The 12,991-nt window shown below is 42.1% G+C and overlaps 2 protein-coding genes and 1 long non-coding RNA gene across 7 annotated transcripts; 1 reads left to right on the top strand and 2 right to left on the bottom strand.

The window, feature by feature from the left end:
• Positions 1-283: 283 nt before the first annotated feature.
• Positions 284-3,645, bottom strand: LOC136177348 (uncharacterized). Its single transcript, XR_010664985.1, has 2 exons — positions 3,533-3,645; positions 284-2,109 (listed from the first exon to the last, which is right to left on the bottom strand). It is a non-coding gene; the product is annotated as an uncharacterized lncRNA (long non-coding RNA).
• Positions 3,006-10,369, top strand: trip6 (thyroid hormone receptor interactor 6). Of its 5 annotated transcripts, none has more exons than XM_020629167.3 (11): positions 3,006-3,112; positions 3,423-3,469; positions 5,191-5,437; positions 5,876-5,979; positions 6,169-6,282; positions 6,384-6,959; positions 7,212-7,305; positions 7,424-7,593; positions 7,742-7,920; positions 8,050-8,170; positions 8,397-10,369. In XM_020629167.3, exons 3-11 carry the CDS (start codon positions 5,197-5,199, stop codon positions 8,526-8,528), a joined length of 1,731 nt encoding a protein of 576 aa, XP_020484823.2. In that variant the 5' UTR covers positions 3,006-3,112; positions 3,423-3,469; positions 5,191-5,196; the 3' UTR covers positions 8,529-10,369. The 5 variants fall into 5 exon arrangements, with proteins under 5 accessions (XP_020484823.2, XP_020484821.2, XP_065806389.1 ...); XM_020629165.3 differs by having other exon boundaries at positions 7,209-7,305; XM_065950317.1 differs by having other exon boundaries at positions 3,016-3,112; positions 3,423-3,457; positions 7,209-7,305.
• A 543-nt stretch (positions 10,370-10,912) lies between these two features.
• Positions 10,913-12,057, bottom strand: sst5 (somatostatin 5). The gene is made up of 2 exons (XM_020629232.3): positions 11,417-12,057; positions 10,913-11,280 (listed from the first exon to the last, which is right to left on the bottom strand). The coding sequence occupies exons 1-2, from the start codon at positions 11,543-11,545 to the stop codon at positions 11,089-11,091; spliced, it is 321 nt and encodes a 106-aa protein (XP_020484888.2). The 5' UTR covers positions 11,546-12,057; the 3' UTR covers positions 10,913-11,088.
• Positions 12,058-12,991: the final 934 nt, after the last annotated feature.

Here is a 12,991-nt window from a genome sequence, read left to right as displayed (position 1 = left end):
TAGAAAGCTGTACTTACAGGATGATGCAGCTGACACATCTCTGCTAACGAGAGGCTTGGTTGAACTTTTACTGATAAGATTTAGTGAGCTCATGGCTTTACAGATTGTAAAAGTATGGAAGCCAATGCCCTGCTTGGAACAGTTTCTTAATTCCAATACGATGAACAACCAACAATGTAGACAATAACAATTATATCCTGTTAGCGGGTTTTAAATTGACATTTTTTTTCATGATGAATTAAATTAGTATCTGGAGAAATCAACCTTTTTTTTTTTTTTTAGAAAAAGTGAAATAATTGACTTGTCATAGAAAACATGGCCACTATCTGCTGCCTGACAAAGTGTGCGCAGCTTGTGTTTAATAAGGTTGCAATACAATACTGACACACTATATTATATTTTATTTAAAATATTGTAATATAGTATTTAAATATTGTTTAATGTTATGTTTATCCATCTCAAACATGGTGTATGGGTGGATTTAAATCAATTGTTTACATGCAAACAGCAATTTCTTTTATATTTGTTTTGTCACATGTTGTATTCTTTTTTTTTAGGTTGCATGAAAAGTAATATTACAGGGACTGTGAGAAAAACAAATGCAGATACCGACATTCTGATGTAAAGAACCAATATGTAAGATATCTGCTGAATTCATTCAATTAACTGACCTTACTATATTGTCACATATTTAGGAAACATGCTTTGTTGACGTGCTGGCTTTTTTGTCAACAATTCAGCAGCCAGTATGTCCTCCTTCTAAATTTTGATTCCTGTGTGGAATAGTATGTTTTTGTTTTGACCAGAGAAGGTAGGCGGTTTTTAAGGCAGCCCCACGCGGAGATCTCTTGGTTTGCCAGGGAAACGGCAAACCATCAGGTGTTGCAGTGATGGAAGAGGGAAAGCTCAGGTTCAGATAGAAGTGATTCTACTCGCCCTAAAGAGCCTCTAGCTCCACTAGCAGAATATTGGCTTGCTGAATCAATATTTGGAATTGCAACCCCCCCAATTTATTGACATGCATCATATTGCCCCATTTTTGCTAATAAGCAGCCCCAACTGTTAATGGCAAAAAATATTTAAGTATTCTTTTAAATTTGTGTCTTCCATGATTTAAGTGTATTAAACAGTACAACTGTTCCTGCAGTGGAACCAGGAGACACTTTGATACATATACATCATGTCGAGTTGCTTGGTTGGACCCAGGGAGTTTAACGGTGAGCTATTTATAGAAGTTAAATATATATCATAGATTTGTTTATTGAAAAGCAAATGTGTCGAAGTTGAATATTACGTTTTTTTGGTTATTCTTTAAAAAACGTTCATCAGAAACGTGAGCATATGGTGTAAAGCTTGTGTGCGTGTACTTAAGCTTTTATTTCTCTGGATGGAGGTCAGATCAATTGTGTGCTTTGAAAAAAGAAAAAAAAAAAAAAAAAAGGAAAACAACGATTAAGAAAACAGAGGGGGAGGTGTAGGTCTCGGCTACTTCCAGGCTTTGTTAGAGGAACGGATGAGGGGGGGGGCTGGTTGAGGAAAAGTGAGAACATTACTAAACAGGTTCAGAAATGGGCGGAAGCCATTGAGTCCATCCCGTTGGCAAGATATGGTAGAGCTCATAGTGACTTCCTGCATCTTAGCCCATGTGACAGCGCTCATCACGACCCCTTTTTGACAAAGTGCAGAGCTGCCACTTCTGAGCATCACATTTAAGACTCTGATTGACTTGCATTTAACTAGTAATGCATTTCTAAAATATCTCTTAATCTGTTTCTTTTCAGCAGCTTATTTAAATTTCAACATCTATTTAATTGTCACTCCTAAATGCACAAAAGCGGGGATTCCCCTGTTTTTTTGCGGTTTCCTGGTTGCCTGGACAGAACCACATTGTTTATGTGACATTGTGTGATGCTTTGGCTTCAAACCTCCCAAGTTGGTGCCAAAGTGTTGATGTCTCCGGCAACAATAACAGATCAGCTTAAACGGCCTCTTCCTTTGATTGCAGAGCCTCTGGACATATAAGGGCAAACAGGACCCAGCTTCTGGGCTTGGCGGAGGAGGGGGAGGAAGCGGGGATATCCCAGGGAGTAGCCTCAGTTGTTTTTCCTCCTATTGGCAGAGACACACAGTAAGTAATACAATAATAATAATAATAATACAGTTATGAAACCTTTCCTCTGAAAAAGTGCCTCAGGGAAAGCAGAAGGCCTCCAAAGTGGCGATGGGTGAAGCAGGAGGAGGAAGAAGAAAGAGGGTGGATGGGGGGGGGGGGGGTAACAGGGAGAGAGAGAGTTGACCCAAATCTCATGAACCACAAAATATAGAGGAAGCATTTGACTTCCATGTTCAGGGTAGTAAACAAGTAGATACATAGATTAAAAATACATTATGACAAAAACTGTACACTCAAAAAATCCAAACAAAAGTATTTCATTTAACATGCACATAAACGAAGCCATGACATTAGCACACCAGTTTAAAAAGTTTTCACAAATGAATTTATGTTAACGTGCATACGGCTACTGTAATGTACATAACCATTTTGTGTGTTGAACATCATTTGTGATGATTAGTAGTCCTCACAAACTTTAGGGAAAATACTATATTTATTTTTTAATTAGATAAAAGTTAAACAGTATTGCCATTTTAAGTAACACAGTCACACTCCCAAAAAAAAAAAAGTGCACTTGTACTTATACTGTTTTTATCTTAAAAATACGTCAAAAAGACCCGCAAAACTGTCTTTTATCTGGGTTTTTTGAAAACATTTTGTAGTTAATGTTTATATAACATATAAACGATACATATCTGCCTATAAAGCTTTGAAAATCTGGGTTTCTTGTCATAGAAATCATTATTACATTTAAATATGGTTCTGGGATTATCTCTGTTCACTTTAGATCAGTTTTCTGTTTATTTTCAGACATGCATGTGACAGACCCCCCCCCCCCCCCCAACACACACACACACACACACACACACACACACACACACACACACACACACACACACACACACACACACACACACACAGCATTAGCAGCTACGTCACACATTGGGAATGCAGTGAGGATCTGCGGCTGCAGCTAAAGGCCTGAGGATCCGTCACAAAGTAGGTTAACGACGCTAAAGCAACGAGAAAGTTATTTGGGGATAACTTTCTCTGGCCTTTGAACGTGTGCACGTAGACATAGTGTTTGTGTGGCTGGTTTCTGGCGGTAGGTGTTTCCATTGTTTCCTCCTCGGTTGTGTTTTAAGTTAGCCTGGAGGCAAGGCACGAGTTCAAAACAGGCTAGCAAACAAGTAAACAAGCCTGTTATTAAATTAATTGTTGCTAATTATCCTTCGTTAGGGGCTTTTTCTGTCTTGTGTGATATGTTCTCTGAATATTTACAGCCTCAATGCTTGTTCTTCATTTGTAGATGAGCCTGAATGGAAGAGGAGAGTCACTGTAAAGGTACTGTAAAAGGTAGGAAATGCTTTCAAACATGTCTTGGAGAAAATGTTTGCGATGTATATAAAAACGACTCACCCAAATTGTCAAACTTCATGCTGGCTTATTTTTTAATTGTTCAATTTAAGTAGGATATATGTCGCTACACTGTGTCAAACATTGAGCTAACTATAGCATTTTGCCTTCAAAATAAAAGCATGGAAACACCCTAGAAAAACGTGCACTGCTCAGGGTGGGTGCATTTTGGGTAATCGTGTCATTTCTCCCACGTATTTGAGATGTATTTATATTTATAGTTATCTAAATACGTCAACTTTGTGATAGTAAAAAGGCTTCAAGGTGAAGATATTTTATTTTGAACTTCAATCAAACGGATGTGGACCTTGTTATTTGTCGCGCTTCACTCTCGTTACTGTCATCAACTTTGACATTTGGTTGCTGCGTATTTTCTTAACGCCTAGCAGGAGTCCCTGGCGAGTAAACAAATGTAAACATCTATACAAGTTCTATGAATAATAAACAACAACAAAAAAAAAACCCAATTGGCTTTTCAGTGTGATAAATTCAATCCAATTAATTTCCTGGCCCAGCAATCCGCGGATTTGAGTATCATGCTCATCCGGATTCAGACAGGGGCTTAATTCAGATCGTTAGAGGAGGCGATGTGGTCACTCTTCTCTCCACGTGTTTCCCTGTCACTGAAGCCCCATGCATTCACTGTCTGTTGACCACAACAACATGAATCAAAGTGGTGATCTGGTGGAACATATAAAAGCAAATACAAGAGACTTTAAAGGCGTTTTTTAAGCGCTGTATCTGTGCTTGTTTGTCTCCGGCATCCTCTCGCTCATCACTTTAATCCTCTTACAAACAAGGATTTATGACGACCCCACATACAATCAATCTGAGTGGGTTAGGCCTGTTAATTTCTCCTCTCTGACAATGTTTATGTGCCTTCAATCCAGTCAGTCACACAATGTTTTTTTTCTAGAGGTACTTGCATCATTCCCATGCTTGTTTGGCATATTCCCCCCCCAAAAAACTGTCAAAACAATTAATCCATGCCCAATCATCAGATCCTTCTTTGAGCATCTTTTTGTTTTCCGAATTTGTGGCACTAAACATTTCTGAGATCTACATTTTCATAAAGGCCCGATGGGGCAAGTCAGCACTTTGTCGGCTCAGCTGTGTGTTGTTATTTACCCCCACAGAGAGAATACATAACATATTGTTATGAGCCAGGTGTCCATGTGTGTACAGACACACTTTACACACTGTATCCTGGCCTGTTTTTGTCTGTTCTTCATTTGGAAATCAATCATACCAGAGTGTAAACATCTGAAGACAATAACCATTGTGGGGGGACAACAGGCAAGGGGTAACCACCTGTTTGTGTATCTGTGTACGAGTTAGTGTGCTGAGGAGGTGTTTATCTGAAGAAGAAAAAAAAAAACACCAGCATACATGCACATGTTTCAGGGCCAGCTGGAAATCCCCGATCTTTCAGAAGGGCTTCTGTCTTCCTGTTCCTCCACTACAAGCCTATTGTTCAATCTGTGTGTCCCTGTTGCCATAGGAAACAAAATATGAAGCATCCCCTTGTTTCCATTGGTTTCTGATGTGAATACACACAGCAGCCAAAGCTGTGCAAAAGCTGCAAACATAGCCAGAGCAACAAAATGACAACTATAGCACACTGCAGATGAACTTTATTTTTCTCTTTTTTGTCCCTGAAGCCTGCTATGTCTGGTCCCACCTGGCTTCCACCAAGGACTCTGGATAGCCCGGAGCGAGCCGTCCCCCAGATGTCCCACTCTGCAGGGTCAGCGATCTATAGAGCCCCCATCAAGAAGGGGATGTCTGACTTCCGGCCAAAGTATGGACCCTATGACCAGAACGGAGGAGGAGGAGGAGGTGGAGGAGGAGGAGGAGGAGGAGGGATGGCCAACAGATACATGGCTACTGGTCCCACAGGTCCCACAGGTAAGAGAACCACTAGTCACTTACATGAGTCAGGGGTGGCAGCCATACCAAAAGTGCACCTTTGCATCCTATAAAAAGTAGTTTATTGATAGCATTACGGAATTTATTCATTAAATATTGTGGATAAGTATGTAAAGAAATATACATAAAATCAATAGCACTCATTGAAATCCATAGCATAGAAAAATATTTATTTGTTATTTAAGCAAAAGTTATAAAAGAGTTGAATAAAAGCACAAAAAAAGACAACTCCTGCACACGTCTCTAATTCAGAAACGTGCTTCTAGGAGACTTTGACCTAAATTTAAATATGTTGTGCCTTCAGAGTTTCCCTCTTTATTTCCAAGACCTCAATATGTCTGGAGCAAATCTGGGAAATATCTAATGTGAGGTTGTTGTGGAACATTTTTTTACGACGTTTCGTATTCTCACGTTAAGGCGGGCCAATTCATCACTCGCCTAACGACCACTACTACACCCCTCCCCATGGTTCCAAAGAAGATCGCAACTGGAGCCCACACATGGACAGCTACGAACTCATGGTGGGTGCATTTTCTTTCAGCAAGTTGACAATTTTATTTTATTTTTTTACACTTCGGCGTTTTGATCTCCATGCTAAACAATCTCTGAGCGGTCATCTTCCAAGTAGAGACATTGAACAGTTTTGCTCTTGTGTTATTTTGAATCCACTTCCTGTGCCGTCACATTAAATCATCTTTATGTGTTGTTAGCATCGCGGTCCTGACAAACCAGCGAACTATCACTCCAAAATCGACGCGGACATCGACTCCCTCACCAGCATGCTGGCTGATCTAGACAGCCACCCGCAGGACTCCAGCACACAAGTACGGTGATAAACTAAACATTTTTCCTTTTTGTTTTTCATCATCCCTGTGCTCACTCTGCCACCAGTACTGAATGTTAGAACTCTTCTGACTCCCCTCAGCTGTACGACAATGTGCCTTACAACAAATACCTCTCAGGGGATCACTACCAGCCTGCCCACCAGAGCGCAGCCCCTCCTCAGGCTCGGCCCTCTATGGGCTACCCACCTCATCCCCACGGCCAATACCACTCATCACCCGCCTATCCCAACGAGCATCAGTCCACTCAGTACTCCACCTCCCACCAGCAGGACTACTACTCCCCCTCCTCGACCCCTAAGCCCTACCCTCAGCCTGTCCCGGCCTCCTACACCACCGCCTCCACCCCCACCGGGCCCAGGTTCAGCGTGCAGGTCAAGACCGCTCAGCCCGTCACCTACTCCCAATCTGGTAGACAGGCAGAGCAGGCATACACGCCTCCGCCTCCTCGCCAGCACGTGTCACGACCCCCGCCTCAGGCTCAGACAAGTCAGCAGGGCTGGTACCCTTCTCATGCCGGATCACAGGCTCAGGAGATGCACTCTGAGGCGGGGTACAAGGGAGGAAGAGTAAACCAGGTTCCAATGACCAAGAGAGGGATGGAAAGTAATCATACAGGGTCGGGGCCAGCTCAGAGTCCGGCTTACCAGTCCAATAAGGTAGGGACACACGTTTGCATCTCCAGCATGTTTGAAAAAAAAAAGATTTATCTCACACTTGCATGTCAGGATGGTCATGAGAGGGTCTCCTTTGGTACTTATCGTTTCAACTTCAAGACATTTTGTTCAGCTAATGTTCGATACCTAGCCTTAAGTATTATGCATTTCATATTAACTGCTTACATAAGGCATGGATTCTGGGCTTTTGGTCTCCTAGCTTCATGTGCGATTTGTTTCATTTTCATCCAGCAGGGGTCGGCAACAGCCAGGCCTGAGGAAGAGTTGGACCGGCTCACCAAGAAGCTGGTATATGACATGAACCACCCCCCTGTAGAGGACTTTTTTGGTACGATCTTAACACATGACATGAATGACTTGTGACATTACAAAGCCTGGCTTTAAATACAAAAAAAAAAAAAAACGGATATCAGATTTAGACTTTGGCGTCAATGGTCTGGTTTCAGGTCGATGTGCCCGCTGTGGTGACAACGTGGTCGGTGACGGCAGTGGCTGTATCGCCATGGAGCAGGTGTTCCACGTGGAGTGTTTTACCTGCATCACGTGCCACGCCCGTCTCAGAGGGCAACCGTTCTACGCCCTCGACAAGAAGAGTTACTGTGAGAGCTGTTATATTGTAAGTCAACAGAGACTTTAATTATATCAAAATGACAGTGTTTTTATTTAGTTGTACGGTGGCCTGGAGGGACACTTCAACCTTCACATCCACTAAAATCATCCCTAATTAAAATATGAAACATAACAGTTTGTACTTTTCTTGTCAGAGTACATTAGAGCGCTGTTCAAAGTGCTCTAAGCCCATCCTGGACCGGATCCTGCGGGCCATGGGGAAGGCGTACCACCCTCGCTGTTTCACATGTGTAGTCTGTAACTGCTGCCTGGATGGAGTACCCTTCACTGTGGACGCAACGTCTCAGATACACTGCATAGACGACTTCCACAGGTACAAAGGCGGTCAAAGACCCTTTTTCTTTTTTTTCTGACATTTTTGTTTCTATTCAAATAAAGCTGTGTGGAGAAGTGATCGCCATGTCTGCTAACTGGAAATACTGCTGCTTGTTGCACCTGACAGAAAGTACGCACCTCGTTGTTCAGTGTGTGGGGAGCCCATCATGCCTGAACAGGGTCAGGAGGAGACCGTGAGGATTGTAGCTCTTGATCGCAGCTTCCATGTTAACTGTTACATCTGTGAGGTGAGTCCATGAGAGGTGGTTGAAGTGGTTTACTTCAGTGAAATGATGACTCATTATATGAGTCAGTCTTTATGTTTTTGTTGTAAATCTTTGAAGCTGGGATGTTTCACCACATAACAAATGTAAGATTATATTATCATATTGTTTCTTTCAAGACCCTAAGTGCCACAAATGTGCAGGATTTGTCAATGTGAGAGCGTCCAATTGAAGTTTCTTCAATCCTCAGGAATGTGGTCTCCTGCTGTCGTCTGAAGGAGAGGGTCGAGGCTGTTACCCGCTTGACGGCCACATCTTGTGCAAGAGCTGCAGCGCTCACCGCATCCAGGACCTCTCGGCCAAAATCTCCACTGACTGCTAACAAACCCCTTCACATCGGCTCCGCCCTTCTCAGCCCTCCCACCCTTTCATATCCACAAACAGTGGACAGTTATCTACAGAAATAGAAACCCTTGCTGTGCTCTACTTTTTCTCTTCTTGGTCGCTTTGATAATGAGCGACATAAACTTTGCTACAGCGCCCTCTGTTGGGGTCAGTCTGCAATTGAATTTGCAGAGAAGCAATGCGTTACAGATTTAAAAGAGCAAATTGAGCTCTGATGAAGCAGCCACTACACTTTTTTTTTTCTTCAATTCAGAAGTCCTTCTACAATTCTTTCTTCCTTTTTTTTTTTTTCTGTACACAGCAGCTCCATCTTTCATGTTTAGTTCAGTGTTAATACGACAGTGGCCTGACCTGCAGGCAGCTTGGGCTCCAATCCCCATTTCTCCACACCGGTACTGCTCAATGATTAGCTTGCACATTCTTATCACTATTAAAGACAATGAAAGAATCAAAAGGATTTCATAGGTTTAGACCTGAAAATGAGGGATTTTTTGTTTTTGCAGATGAGAGGCACAAATGATAGCTGGGATGATGGCTTGTAGAAAAAAAAAAATGTGGATTTGTACAGAACTGCCTCAAAACGAGCATTGTAAAAGCACGAAATGGAACAACTGTGACTGTACATAATAGGCGGGTTCCCAACTGGAAAGCATGTAGCGGCTAGCGCAGGGAAGTAGCCTCATAGCACGAGGAATGTAGACGAAAAGGAATGTGTAGTTACCCGGAACTCTGTTACTTTTTTCTTTAGCTTTAACTACACACTAGTACAATATTTGTTAGGAAAAAAACAACTCATTTTGACATAAATATAAACAAACCTTTTTCTTTCTTTTTTTAAATCTTAATAGCATTCATGAATGTCTACGTCATGTTTGGTTGATACTTGACTGTTACATTGAAGTTGATGGTGCAATGAAGTCAAACATTTTCTTCTGTTTAAAGGAAATCAGGGTGTAGGTCACTGATGTGGCTTCTTAAAAAAAAAAACATCCTATAATCTGAAGCTTGAGCCCCGTGAAGAGTTTATAAATGTGCCATTTGGGGAAAGTGAAGTTATACTCAATTCAAGCAGATATTGGCTTCATTTATGAGCTTTACACTTTTTACAAACTGTTTATTCTGACTTAAAGTGGAATTTAATTTGTGATTATGAACTCCAACTCTTATGGATTAGATTTTTGCTCTTTCTTGCACAAATGTGGGCCAAGTGGTCAACTTTGGAGCGACAGTGTTTGTTACGATTGTGTTTAACCGCCTGTTTCTCCGTCCGTTTTTTTTTTTTTGTATTGATGTACCTGAAAGGGCTAGAAATGTAAAAGCCTTACCTCAAGGATGTCGTTGAGTTTCATAATAATAATCTTTTGTGTGTGACAGATTTGATCATGCTAAAAACTGCCTTCATCTGTTAATTTATCTCATATTGTATATATTCACTATTTACATTAGTCTGCTTTTTTCCTCCCGTCAGTTATCATTTCATTCATGATGAATGTGTCATTTTAAAAAAAATCCTCACTCATGCCAACTCTTGTGTCATACTCCTTGAATCACGTCCTTCTTATTTCCCCGTCGTGATTTGTCCTTCATTAATAATCGATCCTTACTGCGTGTTCAGATTGAAATGCTGTGAATTGGAGCTTATAGATCAGCAACCTGTGGTACTGCAGCAGACGTGTGTTTGTGCTGATGAATTCAGAAGAAGTAAAGGAAGGTGATGACGTGTAAAGGCAGGTAGTTACTTTAAATAAGAGAGAGCAACTAAACATGGAAGGATTTTCTCCTAATGTAACAGAATTGATTATTAAAAAGTCAACAAGTCGAACTGTGTCTGTCACTTTTTTTTTTTTTACTACAAGGTCATGTACAAAACTTAAAGGGGCACTTCATCAGAAAATTCTAAAGCCTGAACGTCTGAAGGATCTTCCTTAAAGGCAGAAATTGAGTGAGAATCGTGTGTACATGGACCTTGTGTATAAAGCTGTTTTAGTCGAGTGGCTGCATTGGCTGAATGACTAACAGGATGGACTCAGTAGAGAACGCTTCTCATCAGTAACGGTTGTTGTATAAGACCTGAACCCCTGCTACATGACCATGTCTTCAAAATGAATCCATTTTTTTGATTGACAAGCACCAACTTAGGGCTGCGTGTACATCTTAGCTTGAATAGACCACATAGGAAATGTGGAATTGCTTTGCATCATGGGAAATGAAGGATTCAGTGCTACTGGAGACAGAAATGCTCTATATCTCAGACTTATTTCAAGTCTCCAAATGTTATGGGAATGCTAAATTTAACTGTGGTACCGTCACCTTTAATATGCAAATTAGAGAGAAAAAACTTTCACAAACGTATTCTTTAAAATCAGAAACATTTATTTGACAAGCTGTGTACATCCCTGCCGATCTTCAAGCATACAGTCTTATCACTGCAGCGTACGGTGGTTACAAACAAAGTGAGCCGACAAGGATGAACTCATCACCCTGAAACACAGTAAAAAAACAAACGCAGGCTTTTAATAAGAACTCCTCCTCTTGTGTTAACACGAGGTGAACGTCTTCCAGAAGAAGTTACGGCAGCCCGCCTTGCGCTCCCTGTGGGAGAGGGGAAGATGACGCCTCATCACCTCCTCTCTGACTCCCAGCACCTCCTCGGGCTCGGGGAGCATCTCGTCCCCTCTGGCCGCCATCAGTTCAGACATGAGCTTCAGCAGGAGCAAAGGAGCGAGATCCTGAAGGAGAACATGGAGGAATGGACGCTTGATAAGCTAATTTAAAGTTGTTCATTTCCACATGAGAATCACCTCCTTCATCATTTCAGCATTTGAAATATTCCTCTTTTTTTCCTTTCATCTATTAGCCACTCACCTTGTCGTTTACGAGGTCTTCTCTCAGTGTTTCAGTCAGCATGTCTGAGTGTGGAGCAGCGCTGACCTCCAGCAGCAGCACCGAGGAAAACAAAACCACAAAAAACACCTGAACCTGAAAGTGATGCATCTCCAACTCAAACAGAATCCAATTTTTTCCTCTTTCTTCTAAATCCCCTGATCCTTTCTTCCAAGCTGACGATGTAGAAAAGCTTCCCCAACCCAAAAAAAATACAAGTGAAACAGTAAGAAAGTTTGGTGGCAGAGGAGCTGAGCGTTACAACTGTTTGAGTAGGATGTGTCGCGCTGATAAATACAGCTCTTCATCTTCAAATCCTCCTCATCCTCAAGCCGACAAAAGAATGTGATTGGTGGAGAAGTGTGGAGGTGGAGGTTATAAAGAGAAGTGTCACTCGGGCAGGTTAAGATCACCATTAGCTGTGACAACATCGTGCAGAACCTCCAGCGGTCACATCTCAGGTTGACGAAAGATTCTACTGCAGTAACTTTGAAAAGTCAAATATTAGAAGCAAAACAGAACCATTAGAATGAATGGTTATTGAATAATTGAATGATCGTATTCGTGATGAGCTGCAGCAGCTTTGTAGGTGTCCTGCACAGAACGCGAGGCCGTCACGCTGTGCGGAGCTGTTAGTGACACAATGTGACTCAAATGTTAATGAGGCTGCTTTGCACCAGCCGTAATACTGTCACTTGAGTCAGAGAAGAAAAGAAACACAGAGAACAGCTAAATGTCAAGCTGCAAAACAAAACTCTCGAGTAAGTGTTTTTTTTTGTTTTGTTTGCTGTCTGAAGAAAAGGAATTGTTCGAGGCAGAAACTACTACAGTAGTTTTTACTTTCCGTGAAGTTTTTATCGAATTGAATCTTTTTATGTAACACATGATGAGAAGGAACACAACCGGCCCCGCTGAGAAACCGCTCTGACTTAGTTTAGTGGCTGTCAACCCGCAGAGTAGGACCCAAAATGGGGACATAAGATCAATACGAGCGGACTCCATGCAGTTAAAAAGTAACTTCAGGGGCGCTGGTGGCGCAGTGGTTGGTGCGTGCGCCCCATGTATGGAGGCTATGGTCCTCGAGGCGGGCGGCCCAGGTTCGAATCCAGCCTTTGGCTCCTTTCCCGCATGTCATTACCTACTCTCTCTCTCTCTCTCTCTGATTTCCAGCTCTATCCACTGTCCTGTCTCTACAATAAAGGCATAAAAAAAAAAAAAAAAAGATCCATACACCACTGATGAAGCAGCCCAAGGACACATTGGACATGTGGCTGCAGGAGCTGGGAATCGAACCCCCAACCATCCGGTTGAAAGACGATCAACTCTTCCAACTGAGCCACAGCCACAAGGACCTTGTTTTTTTTTTCCACTTGGTTATAAATCCAAATTGCGTTAAATTTGTTGGGGCGCTGGTGGTGCAGTGGTTAGTGCACGCAGTCCATGTACAGAGGCTGTACTCCTCAAAGCGGGCGGCCCAGGTTCAAATCCAGCCTGTGGCTCCTTTCCCGCATGTCATTCCCCACTCTCTCTCTCTCTCCCTGATTTCTGACTCTATCT

Source organism: Labrus bergylta, chromosome 22 (genome assembly GCF_963930695.1).
Source record: "Labrus bergylta chromosome 22, fLabBer1.1, whole genome shotgun sequence".
In the NCBI taxonomy this organism is placed as follows: domain Eukaryota; kingdom Metazoa; phylum Chordata; class Actinopteri; order Labriformes; family Labridae; genus Labrus; species Labrus bergylta.
This window is presented reverse-complemented; position numbering and strand designations above follow the sequence as displayed.

Excerpts from the sequence above, each read along its gene's own strand:
- trip6 (XM_020629165.3), top strand. The coding sequence starts at position 5,197 with ATGTCTGGTCCCACCTGGCTTCCACCAAGGACTCTGGATAGCCCGGAG. Across the intron at positions 6,283-6,383 it reads CGCAGGACTCCAGCACACAA|CTGTACGACAATGTGCCTTA; the intron begins GTACGGTGATAA and ends GACTCCCCTCAG. Across the intron at positions 6,960-7,208 it reads CGGCTTACCAGTCCAATAAG|CAGGGGTCGGCAACAGCCAG; the intron begins GTAGGGACACAC and ends ATTTTCATCCAG.
- sst5 (XM_020629232.3), bottom strand. The coding sequence starts at position 11,545 with ATGCATCACTTTCAGGTTCAGGTGTTTTTTGTGGTTTTGTTTTCCTCG. Across the intron at positions 11,281-11,416 it reads AAGACCTCGTAAACGACAAG|GATCTCGCTCCTTTGCTCCT; the intron begins GTGAGTGGCTAA and ends GTTCTCCTTCAG.